Here is a 13,275-nt window from a genome sequence, read left to right as displayed (position 1 = left end):
CAGACAGGCAGGGAGGCAGGCAGAGAGACGGGCAGGGAGACAGTTAGGCAGGCAGACAGACAGACAGACAGACAGACAGACAGGGAACAGGGAACAGGGAACAGGGAAACAGACAGACAGACAGGGAACAGGGAAACAGACAGACAGACAGGCAGGGAGGCAGGGAGGCAGAGAGACGGGCAGGGAGACAGTTAGGCAGGCAGACAGACAGACAGACAGACAGACAGACAGACAGACAGACAGGCAGGCAGGCAGGCAGGCAGGCAGGCAGGCAGGCAGAGAAAGGGAGACACGAAGGCAGGCAGGGAAACAGACAGTGAGGCACGTAGACAGAGAAACTAGTTACAGCTAGTACCAGCAGCACGTACAGTCAACATTTATGACTTACGGTGAATACTGTCATATATTACCTATCTTTATTGTTTGAGTTGCAGAGAACACTATAATTTATTGGCCAACCACAGAAACTTTAGGAAGGAAATGAGCTTTTACCATCCCTCCAGAAGAAGACTTTCCTCTGTATGTCCTCAGGCTCTGCACTGGTGACTGCTGCAATGACGTCATGAAAGGTTGTGTTCCGAAGGGCCTGCAGCTCCTCAGCTGTGAACAGACTAGAGGAACCAACAGGAGCGGTCAGATTGCCTGGAAATGTTATGATACTATCACCCAAATGGTGAATCAAAGCTGATCATAAACGGACAGTAGTCTTGTGTTTCCTCAGTTCAAAGTCTAGTTATCCACTAGACTATTGTTTTATTTCATTAGTTCTTACGTTATGAAAGGTATCCTTCCAGGCATTCAATTTACATTTGACATTTTAGTAATTTAGCAGACTCTCTTATCCAGAGTCACTTACAGTAGTGAGTCATTTAGCAGACTCTCTTATCCAGAGTCACTTACAGTCAGTGCATTCATCTTTAGATGGAGCTAGATGAGACAACCACATATCATAGTCGTAGTCAGTACATTTCACCTCAATAAAGAAGTTATCAGCAAACTCGGCGCTAGTAGGAAAAGTTTGTATAAAAGGGTAAATGTTAGGCTTCCAGACGATTTCAGGAAGATGAGCAGGGACTCTGCTGTCCAAGCTTCAGGGGAGAAGCTGGTTCCACCATTGGGGTGCCAGGACAGAGAAGAGCTTTGACATGGGCTGAGTAGGAGCTGACCTCCTTTTCAGAATGAACGCACGTGAGAAAGCCAGGAAATAAATCGAGGTTCAAATGACAGTAATAGTTTCATACGATTAATGAATGTATGTATGAGGTGTATAGTTTACATTACATATTTACATATGTATATATCTACATATTTATATATTACATATTTACATATTTATATATTACATATTTACATATTTATATATGACATATTTACATATTTATATATGACATATTTACATATTTATATATTACATATTTACATATTTATATATTTACATATTTATATATTTACATATTTATATATTGCATATTTACATATTTTACATTCCTTCCTACCCATTTTGTGTGTTCTCGAACCAGAAGCGGTCGCCGTTCCTGATGCGGTTAAACTGATCCAGTATGATAGAGGAGAAGACCTGACCAGGACCGTCCACAGACTCCAGGAGACCACCAGGAAACAGCTCCAGTTTAGAGATATCCCCGTCATACAGGTCTGATAGGTCCCTGAATAACTAGAGACACAGAACAGGTAGATATCCCCGTCATACAGGTCGGATAGGTCCCTGAATAACTAGAGACACAGAACAGGTAGATATCCCCGTCATACAGGTCTGATAGGTCCCTGAATAACTAGAGACACAGAACAGGTAGATATCCCCGTCATACAGGTCTGATAGGTCCCTGAATAACTAGAGACACAGAACAGGTAGATATCCCCGTCATACAGGTCTGATAGGTCCCTGAATAACTAGAGACACAGAACAGGTAGATATCCCCGTCATACAGGTCTGATAGGTCCCTGAATAACTAGAGACACAGAACAGGTAGATATCCCCGTCATACAGGTCTGATAGGTCCCTGAATAACTAGAGACACAGAACAGGTAGATATCCCCGTCATACAGGTCTGATAGGTCCCTGAATAACTAGAGACACAGAACAGGTAGATATCCCCGTCATACAGGTCTGATAGGTCCCTGAATAACTAGAGACACAGAACAGGTGGAGATGGAATTGAGAGGGTATGGTATTTACTCTATTATAGGATATTTGACCAGTGGTTTGAGTCTTCTCTCTTTGGCTCAACTCTCCCTGTCTGGTTCCATTTATGTTTAGGTCATTTTTGTGTGACTTATACCTATGTAAAACAATCACATACACTATCATGATCATTGGCAATTAAAATCTAAATGGTCAGTAGTACATAAGGATTTAATAACACATTCACATCACGTACATAAAGCATTTGTAAGCTGTACGTAAGCAGTTCTGAACATACCTGTGGGTTGGTGATGTTGAGCTGAGGGTTTATGTCTCCCCACCTCCCCACAGGGTCCAGGCCCAGCCCCTCTTTGACCTGGTTGTAGCTGGGTAAGCCAAAGTCCCGGCCTCTCTGCACCGTCAGAGCAACCAGGTCTGACCGCGAGAAACGCAGAGGACCGTACATGTAGTCTGGTAGGGGAGAAAAAACACTTATCAATAAAATATCAATCATGTATTATTGTTGTAATTGAAAACACACCTTTCTTAAAGTCGACAGGTATAATGCATTATGATGTGGTTGTTATGCATTATGATGTGGTTGTTATGCATTATGATGTGGTTGTTATGCATTATGATGTGGTTGTTAATGCGGTTGTTATGCATTATGATGTGGTTGTTATGCATTATGATGTGGTTGTTATGCATTATGATGTGGTTGTAATGCATTATGATGTGGTTGTTATGCATTATGATGTGGTTGTAATGCATTATGATGTGGTTGTTATGCATTATGATGTGGTTGTTAATGCGGTTGTTATGCATTATGATGTGGTTGTTATGCATTATGATGTGGTTGTTATGCATTATGATGTGGTTGTTATGCATTATGATGTGGTTGTTATGCATTATGATGTGGTTGTAATGCATTATGATGTGGTTGTTATGCATTATGATGTGGTTGTAATGCATTATGATGTGGTTGTTATGCATTATGATGTGGTTGTTAATGCGGTTGTTATGCATTATGATGTGGTTGTTATGCATTATGATGTGGTTGTTATGCATTATGATGTGGTTGTTATGCATTATGATGTGGTTGTAATGCATTATGATGTGGTTGTTATGCATTATGATGTGGTTGTTATGCATTATGATGTGGTTGTAATGCATTATGATGTGGTTGTAATGCATTATGATGTGGTTGTAATGCATTATGATGTGGTTGTAATGCATTATGATGTGGTTGTTATGCATTATGATGTGGTTGTAATGCATTATGATGTGGTTGTTATGCATTATGATGTGGTTGTAATGCATTATGATGTGGTTGTAATGCATTATGATGTGGTTGTAATGCATTATGATGTGGTTGTAATGCATTATGATGTGGTTGTTATGCATTATGATGTGGTTGTTATGCATTATGATGTGGTTGTTATGCATTATGATGTGGTTGTTATGCATTATGATGTGGTTGTTATGCATTATGATGTGGTTGTAATGCATTATGATGTGGTTGTAATGCATTATGATGTGGTTGTAATGCATTATGATGTGGTTGTTATGCATTATGATGTGGTTGTAATGCATTATGATGTGGTTGTAATGCATTATGATGTGGTTGTAATGCATTATGATGTGGTTGTTATGCATTATGATGTGGTTGTAATGCATTATGATGTGGTTGTTATGCATTATGATGTGGTTGTTATGCATTATGATGTGGTTGTTATGCATTATGATGTGGTTGTTATGCATTATGATGTGGTTGTAATGCATTATGATGTGGTTGTTATGCATTATGATGTGGTTGTTATGCATTATGATGTGGTTGTAATGCATTATGATGTGGTTGTTATGCATTATGATGTGGTTGTTATGCATTATGATATGGTTGTTATGCATTATGATATGGTTGTTATGCATTATAAGACTTGTCATAAGCAACTACTTGTCCTCTTCATGTTTGAAGGCTTACATGAAGCCCCGGCCAGCCCTCCACTGACCATTTAAAGCTGAAGTGGAAGGTCTCTGCCTTATCATCAGTAGACACAAAGAAATCTGAAAAATATGATGATGATGATGATGATGATGATGATGATGATGATGATGATGATGTGATGGAAATTGACCTCTTAAGTCCTCCACAACCATGTTGTCCTCTCTCTCCGCGATCTGAGAAGCCATGCCCATAATCAGATGGTCTATGTCCTGGCCTGACTTCAGGTTGGGGTTCTACAACAGACAATCAGAGAAGTTTGTTTGAAACATGTCAATCAGTTTCTCTAATAGAAATGTCTCAACGAAAGGTGCTGTCTTGTCACCTCCTATGGCTGTTGGCTATACAGATCTGAGACCTGTCTACATAGAGGTTATACGGATCTGAGACCTGTCTACATGAAGGCTATATACAGATCTGGGACCTGTCTACATAGAGGTTATACAGATCTGAGACCAGTCTACATAGAGGTTATATACGGATCTGAGACCTGTCTACATGAAGGCTATACAGATCTAAGACCAGTCTACATGGAGGCTATACAGATCTGAGACCAGTCTACATGGAGGCTATACAGATCTGAGACCAGTCTACATGGAGGCTATATACAGATCTGAGACCAGTCTACATGGAGGCTATACGGATCTGAGACCTGTCTACATGAAGGCTGTATACAGATCTGAGACCAGTCTACATGGAGGCTATATACAGATCTGAGACCAGTCTACATGGAGGCTATATACAGATCTGAGACCAGTCTACATGGAGGCTACATATAGATCTGAGACCTGTCTACATGAAGGCTATATACAGATCTAAGACCAGTCTACATGGAGGCTATATACAGATCTAAGACCAGTCTACATGGAAGCTATATACAGATCTGAGACCAGTCTACATGAAGGCTATATACAGATCTGAGACCTGTCTACATGAAGGCTATATACAGATCTAAGACCAGTCTACATGGAAGCTATATACAGATCTGAGACCAGTCTACATGAAGGCTATATACAGATCTGAGACCTGTCTACATGAAGGCTATATACAGATCTGAGACCAGTCTACATGGAGGCTATATACAGATCTGAGACCAGTCTACATAGAAGCTATATACAGATCTAAGACCAGTCTACATAGAAGCTATATACAGATCTGAGACCAGTCTACATAGAAGCTATATACAGATCTGAGACCAGTCTACATGGAGGCTACATACAGATCTGAGACCAGTCTACATAGAGGTTATATACAGATCTGAGACCAGTCTACATGGAGGCTACATACAGATCTGAGACCAGTCTACATGAATGCTATATACAGATCTGAGACCAGTCTACATGAATGCTATATACAGATCTGAGACCAGTCTACATAGAGGTTATACAGATCTGAGACCAGTCTACATGGAGGCTATACAGATCTAAGACCAGTCTACATGGAGGCTATACAGATCTGAGACCAGTCTACATGGAGGCTATACAGATCTGAGACCAGTCTACATGGAAGCTATATACAGATCTGAGACCAGTCTACATGGAGGCTATATACAGATCTAAGACCAGTCTACATGGAAGCTATATACAGATCTGAGACCAGTCTACATGGAGGCTATACAGATCTGAGACCAGTCTACATGAAGGCTATATACAGATCTGAGACCAGTCTACATGGAGGCTATATACAGATCTGAGACCAGTCTACATGAAGGCTACATACAGATCTGAGACCAGTCTACATGCAGACATACCTGACGGTTCCAGAAGCTGTTGCACATGCGAATGGCAGATGAAGTGCTCCCATCGATGTTGACAACCTTCTGAAAGTGGCAAGTTCTGTTTCTGTAGCCAAAAGAATGTATGAAAAATTAATGATGACACAAATTACATGCAGCTGTTGAGATGCGAATGCTGACACAAACACTGCATTTGGGACCATGTTTTTTAGTACATAACAACAAAACGGCCCCGACAGAGTCTTATAGAGATATTTACTAGCAGTAGTGTACAGTATTGAATTGAAGGGGTCGCCTGGTGGAACCATACAATACAACTGTTTTAATAGCCTGTTGAATGCAGCATGATCGCCTGGTGGCTCAACCCTCCTGTAGGTCTTCCCTCCTACCCTGTCTCTGGAGAGCTACCCTCCTGTAGGTTTTCCCTCCTACCCTGTTGCTGGAGAGCTACCCTCCTGTAGGTTTTCCCTCCTACCCTGTCTCTGGAGAGATACCCTCCTGTAGGTTTTCGCTCCAACCCTGTCTCTGGAGAGCTACCCTCCTGTAGGTTTTCCCTCCTACCCTGTTGCTGGAGAGCTACCCTCCTGTAGGTCTTCCCTCCTACCCTGTCTCTGGAGAGATACCCTCCTGTAGGTTTTCACTCCAACCCTGTCTCTGGAGAGCTACCCTCCTGTAGGTTTTAACTCCAACCCTGTCTCTGGAGAGCTACCCTTCTGTTGGTTTTCAACTCTACCTTGTTCCTACAGAGATACCCTCCTGTAGGTTTTAACTCCAACACCAGTTCTAACTAACCTGATTCAGCTTATTAACCATCTAATTATTAGAATCAGGTGTGCTAGATCAGGATCGGAGTGAAAACCTCCAGGAGGGTATCTCTCCAGGAACAGGGTAGGAGTGTAAACCTTACAGGAGGGTAGCTCTCCAGGAACAGGGTAGGAGTGTAAACCTACAGGAGGGTAGCTCTCCAGGAACAGGGTAGGAGTGTAGTAAACCTACAGGAGGGTAGCTCTCCAGGAACAGGGTAGGAGTGTAGTAAACCTACAGGAGGGTAGCTCTCCAGGAACAGGGTAGGAGTGTAGTAAACCTCCAGGAGGGTATCTCTCCAGGAACAGGGTAGGAGTGTAGTAAACCTACAGGAGGGTATCTCTCCAGGAACAGGGTAGGAGTGTAGTAAACCTACAGGAGGGTATCTCTCCAGGAACAGGGTAGGAGTGTAGTAAACCTACAGGAGGGTAGCTCTCCAGGAACAGGGTAGGAGTGTAGTAAACCTCCAGGAGGGTATCTCTCCAGGAACAGGGTAGGAGTGTAGTAAACCTACAGGAGGGTATCTCTCCAGGAACAGGGTAGGAGTGTAGTAAACCTACAGGAGGGTATCTCTCCAGGAACAGGGTAGGAGTGTAAACCTACAGGAGGGTATCTCTCCAGGAACAGGGTAGGAGTGTAAACCTACAGGAGGGTAGCTCTCCAGGAACAGGGTAGGAGTGTAGTAAACCTACAGGAGGGTATCTCTCCAGGAACAGTGTAGGAGTGTAAACCTACAGGAGGGTATCTCTCCAGGAACAGGGTAGGAGTGTAAACCTACAGGAGGGTATCTCTCCAGGAACAGGGTAGGAGTGTAGTAAACCTACAGGAGGGTATCTCTCCAGGAACAGGGTAGGAGTGTAGTAAACCTACAGGGGGGTATCTCTCCAGGAACAGGGTAGGAGTGTAGTAAACCTACAGGAGGGTATCTCTCCAGGAACAGGGTAGGAGTGTAGTAAACCTACAGGAGGGTAGCTCTCCAGGAACAGGGTAGGAGTGTAAACCTTACAGGAGGGTAGCTCTCCAGGAACAGGGTTGTAATGTAAACCTACAGGAGGGTATATCTCCAGGGTAGGAGAGCGGAGACAGTGGAGGCTAGTCGTCAGTACCTCATATAGACACCAGGTGGGGCCATCGTGGAGACAAAGCGGATGGCAGCGGCCTGGAACTCAGGTGAGATCCCTGGATCCACAAACTTCTGGTAGCCTGCAGGAGACAAGACAGACGGAGAACAATGACATGGGATGTAATGTTGTAAAACGACTCTAAAATAGAAGAGATGGAGTCTCCAAAAACCATTGTCATAGGTACAGCATGTATGTGTCTGCCCACTGTAGAGGAAGCATTTTTTAACATTGTGATAGATTACAGGGAAAGGACTACTGCTAAGGGGCGGCAGGTAGCCTAGTGGTTAGAGCGTTGGGACAAAAAACAAAAGGTAGCTGGTTCGAATCTCTGAGCTGACAAGGTAAAAATCTGTTGTTCTGCACCTGAACAAGGCAGTTAATCCACTGTTCCCCAGTAGGCTGTCATTGTAAATAACTGACTTGCCTAGTTAAATTAAGGTTCCATTTAAACCTCCATATGATTTATAAAGTAGAAACAACAACTTTCTTCTTCTGGTCGCTGACCCCTGTGTGCGCTGGTGTGTGTGAAGCATCTGTCTCTGAGTGTTTCCCTTCTGACACAGCACATATTTACACAATACCACTAGAGGTAACAACTCACCACATGTCTTGTGTTCAGCCTGCCCCCCCACACACACACACACAGTCACTTTATCTCTCTCTCTCCCTCTTACCCTGGTATGGAATCATTGTCTTCTCCCCCAGGAATCCAGGCAACCATTCGTAGAAGGCAATATTCTGTAAAAAATGTTTTTACAATATTATTAATTTTACTTGTCGAGTGTTTGTCAATACACGGGATAATTACATTGGTGCTAAAACCAGAAGGAATAAGAGGTGACGAGAGTCACACAGACACTCTTAAATAATATAATTTCATCCAGAAACCCACGACCACCTGGCATTGATGTAACTAACCACACTCTTTCCTGGTCATGTGACATTCTATTTTACTGTAAATAACCACTAAATGACCAGTCATGTTTTGGTTGAATTACAGCAGACTTTTCCTGGTACCTGGAACGTGGCGACCACGGTCTTCCTGGCGTTTTGAAACAGGTCTTCGTCAGACCACGACGAGTGTTTCTCACTAAGCTGGGAGGCGATGTAATTGTGGTAGCGAAACCACACGATCCCCTCGGCCATGGTGAACACATTCTCGTTGCCCCAGGCGTTACCCAACTCTGGAGGGTGGAAACGAAGAAACAGAAAGGGTTTTACTCGGGCTACGTGTTTGGCTGTTGAACTGCAGCATCGACTGTATGACGGAGTTCGGGTCATTTCCATTCGAAAATCAGTCAATTCAGGAAGTAAACTGAAATTCCAGTAATTGACTGAGTAGAAACTGAACCCAACCCTGATATATAAATGTTTATAAGCAGTGATAACTGTCCTGAGAATAAAGTATTTTCAGTCATTCTTTACAGGTGCCGATATCTTTTTCTCTCCTTCAAGGGGTTGATATCTTTATAATTTATTGCTTAATGGTTCATATTCTTTAGCTGTGCCAAGGCATGAATGTAATGGAGTCACACCCAACGGAGAAGGAGCAGGAAGTTTTACACAGCTATATCATATCTATTTCTTGTGTCAATATCCATTAACAGTTCAAATCTTGTTTTGTATTTCATTATTGTATTTTTAGTCATTTGTGAAGTGTCTAGCCAGATCAACTGGCATTATGTCGTTTTTATTGTGCAAGTCCATTGTCACGGACAACCGGGATTGTGGAGTAACTGATTAAATGATGTAATCAGCTAAATGTTATCTGATTACATCAAATCAAATGAACTTTAATCAGTTACATTACTCGCCAAAATATTATGAAAAAAAAAAAGCCCACATGATTACTTCTTGGATTTCTTTTAAATTCAGAAAGGATTGTTTGTTAAAAAATAATAATAATAAAACATAACACCTGTCTGTTTTCTCAATGACATTCAGATCAGCATTGAAAAAAAGGTGCACGTTTAAATTTGTTCCACCTGAGCGAGTCGGACCACAAGAGACCACTATGGATCCTTTTTTTTTGTCTTATTCTAATACCTCTTAAGGGGAATGTAATCCAAAAGTAAAAATAATCAGATTTACATTACTGAGTTTTGAGTAATCAAGAAGAAGATGAAGAGGATGATGAAGACGAAGATGACGAAGAAGATGACAATGAAGAATATCAAGATGAAGAAGAAGCAGCAAGAAGAAGACAACGAGCATCTACTCACCATAGAGTCCCTCAGGTCCATGCTGACCAGTGGAGGGATCAGCAGCGCTCCACATGAGGCTCGTGCTCCCGCTCCTCTTGGGCATGTCCAACTGCTCCCCCGAGGCTAGGAGACCTCCAGAGAAACTCCTCAGGGCGTCAGACCAGGAACTAGACGGGCCGTAGATAGAGCTGCCGTCCAGCCATGCTGTCACCAGGTTCACCTAGAGTAACATGGCATGACATAGCGACGCTATCACCAGGTTCACCTAAATAACATGACATGACATAGCCATGCTGTCACCAGGTTCACCTAGAGTAACATGGCATGACATAGCCACACTGTCACCAGGTTCACCTAAATAACATGACATGACATAGCCACACTGTCACCAGGTTCACCTTCATAACATGACATGACATAGCCACACTGTTACCAGGTTCACCTAGAGTAACATGGCATGACATAGCGACGCTATCACCAGGTTCACCTACATAACATGGCATGACATAGCCACGCTATCACCAGGTTCACCTAGAGTAACATGACATGACATAGCGACGCTATCACCAGGTTCACCTACATAACATGGCATGACATAGCCACACTGTCACCAGGTTCACCTAGAGTGACATGACATAGCGACGCTATCACCAGGTTCACCTACATAACATGACATGACATAGCCACGCTATCACCAGGTTCACCTACATAACATGGCATGACATAGCCACACTGTCACCAGGTTCACCTAGAGTAACATGACATGACATAGCGACGCTATCACCAGGTTCACCTACATAACATGACATGACATAGCCACGCTATCACCAGGTTCACCTATATAACATGACATGACAGCCACACTGTCACCGGGTTCACCTAAATAACATGACATGACATAGCCACACAGTCACCAGGTTCACCTACATAACATGACATAGCCACACTGTCACCGGGTTCACCTACATAACATGACATAGCCACACAGTCACCAGGTTCACCTACATAACATGACATAGCCACACAGTCACCAGGTTCACCTACATAACATGACATAACATGACATAGCCACACTGTCACCAGGTTCACCTACATAACATGATATGACATAGCCACACTGTCACCAGGTTCACCTACATAACATGACATAACATGACATAGCCACACTGTCACCAGGTTCACCTACATAACATGATATGACATAGCCACACTGTCACCAGGTTCACCTACATAACATGACATAAGATAACATAGCCACGCAGTCACCAGGTTCACCTACATAACATGACATAACATAACCACGCTGTCACCAGGTTCACCTACATAACATGACATAACATGACATAGCCATGCAGTCACCAGGTTCACCTACATAACATGACATGACATAGCGACGCTATCACCAGGTTCACCTACATAACATGACATGACATAGCCACGCTATCACCAGGTTCACCTATATAACATGACATGACAGCCACACTGTCACCGGGTTCACCTACATAACATGACATGACATAGCCACACAGTCACCAGGTTCACCTACATAACATGACATAACATAACATAGCCACGCAGTCACCAGGTTCACGTACATAACATAACATAACCACGCTGTCACCAGATTCACCTACATAACATGACATAACATGACATAACCACGCTGTCACCAGGTTCACCTACATAACATGACATAACATGACATAGCCATGCAGTCACCAGGTTCACCTACATAACATGACATGACATAGCCACACTGTCAACAGTTTCACCTAATAACATGACATGACATAGCCACACTGTCACCGGGTTCACCTACATAACATGATGTAACATGACATAGCCACACTGTCACCAGATTCCCCTACATAACATGACATAACATGACATAGCCACACTTCACCAGGATCACCTTTATGGAACATGACATGACATAACATGACATAACCACGCTGTCACCAGATTCACCTACATAACATGACATAACATAACATAGCCACACTGTCACCAGATTCCCCTACATAACATGACATAACATGACATAGCCACACTTCACCAGGATCACCTTTATGGAACATGACATGAGTTAACATGACATAGCCATACAGTCACCAGGTTCACCTGCAGGTGTTATGATAAACTTGATGTCATTTTGGATTTATTACTTGTTTATTATGCCTGGCAGATGTCCAACAGACTGACCATGTAATCACTAAAGTATCACCAACTGGTCTTACCTTGTGGCATTATGCTCCTGTCTGGCTCAGTTCATAAGGACATTGCACTAACAATGCCAAGGTGGTGGGTTCAATGAATGTATGAACTCATTAAGAGTCTGCTAAAGTACCTGTATGTTATAGTACCTGTCTGTTATAGTACCTGTCTGTTATAGTACCTGTCTGTCTGTTATAGTACATGTCTGTTATAGTACCTGTCTGTTATAGTACCTGTCTGTCTGTTATAGTACCTGTCTGTTATAGTACCTGTCTGTTATAGTACCTGTCTGTCTGTTATAGTATCTGTCTGTTATAGTACTTGTCTGTCTGTTATAGCACCTGTCTGTTACAGTATCTGTCTGTCTGTTATAGTACCTGTCTGTTATAGTACCTGTCTGTCTGTTGTAGTACCTGTCTGTTATAGTACCTGTCTGTCTGTATAGTACCTGTCTGTTATAGTACCTGCCTGTCTGTTATAGTACCTGCCTGTCTGTTATAGTACCTGCCTGTCTGTTATAGTACCTGTCTGTCTGTTATAGTACCTGTCTGTCTGTATAGTACCTGTCTGTATAGTACCTGTCTGTTATAGTACCTGTCTGTTATAGTACCTGTTATTACCTGTGTGCGGGGGTTATTGGGGCTCTGGCTGGAGTGTTTGTCCCAGGGCCCCCTCTGGAAGGGCAGTAGGACACGGCCGGTACGGTGGGGGTCGAAGACCGGGTCTCCCTCTGGGACGGGGATGTACATGAACTCAGGGGGACAGCCGGGAGGACGGGAGTCCAGTATCTCAAACATTAAATGGTACCCTTCACAGACAGAGGAGACAGAGAAACACCATGAGACACATAAAGGGTCAAACTTGCTTATAACAAGTTATATGGATCACAAACAATACATGGTACACTGACCAGCCAATGGAGAAATATACTGTATATAACATTTGACTTAACGCCTGCTGCAGCTATAATGCTGTATAACTTGTATTTTATTAAAAGGCTGTTATTTAGTCTGGATCATTATAAAATGGTAATAAGACATTATTATATAATC

General features: G+C 42.8%; 1 protein-coding gene across 1 annotated transcript in view; it reads right to left on the bottom strand.

The window, feature by feature from the left end:
- The window catches only part of LOC115144669 (dual oxidase 2-like), a 53,181-nt gene that overhangs the window by 38,496 nt on the left and 1,410 nt on the right, over nucleotides 1-13,275 (bottom strand). The window contains exons 5-14 of the mRNA XM_065002953.1: nucleotides 12,844-13,031; nucleotides 10,028-10,229; nucleotides 8,823-8,989; nucleotides 8,480-8,543; nucleotides 7,788-7,884; nucleotides 5,893-5,983; nucleotides 4,276-4,378; nucleotides 2,439-2,611; nucleotides 1,497-1,672; nucleotides 493-611 (exon numbers count right to left, since the gene is read on the bottom strand). Coding sequence (XP_064859025.1) covers nucleotides 493-611; nucleotides 1,497-1,672; nucleotides 2,439-2,611; nucleotides 4,276-4,378; nucleotides 5,893-5,983; nucleotides 7,788-7,884; nucleotides 8,480-8,543; nucleotides 8,823-8,989; nucleotides 10,028-10,229; nucleotides 12,844-13,031 — 1,380 coding nt within the window. The remainder of the gene's footprint in view (nucleotides 1-492; nucleotides 612-1,496; nucleotides 1,673-2,438; nucleotides 2,612-4,275; nucleotides 4,379-5,892; nucleotides 5,984-7,787; nucleotides 7,885-8,479; nucleotides 8,544-8,822; nucleotides 8,990-10,027; nucleotides 10,230-12,843; nucleotides 13,032-13,275) is intronic.

This window comes from Oncorhynchus nerka, linkage group LG17, assembly GCF_034236695.1.
Source record: "Oncorhynchus nerka isolate Pitt River linkage group LG17, Oner_Uvic_2.0, whole genome shotgun sequence".
Classification (NCBI taxonomy): Eukaryota; Metazoa; Chordata; class Actinopteri; order Salmoniformes; family Salmonidae; genus Oncorhynchus; species Oncorhynchus nerka.
This window is presented reverse-complemented; position numbering and strand designations above follow the sequence as displayed.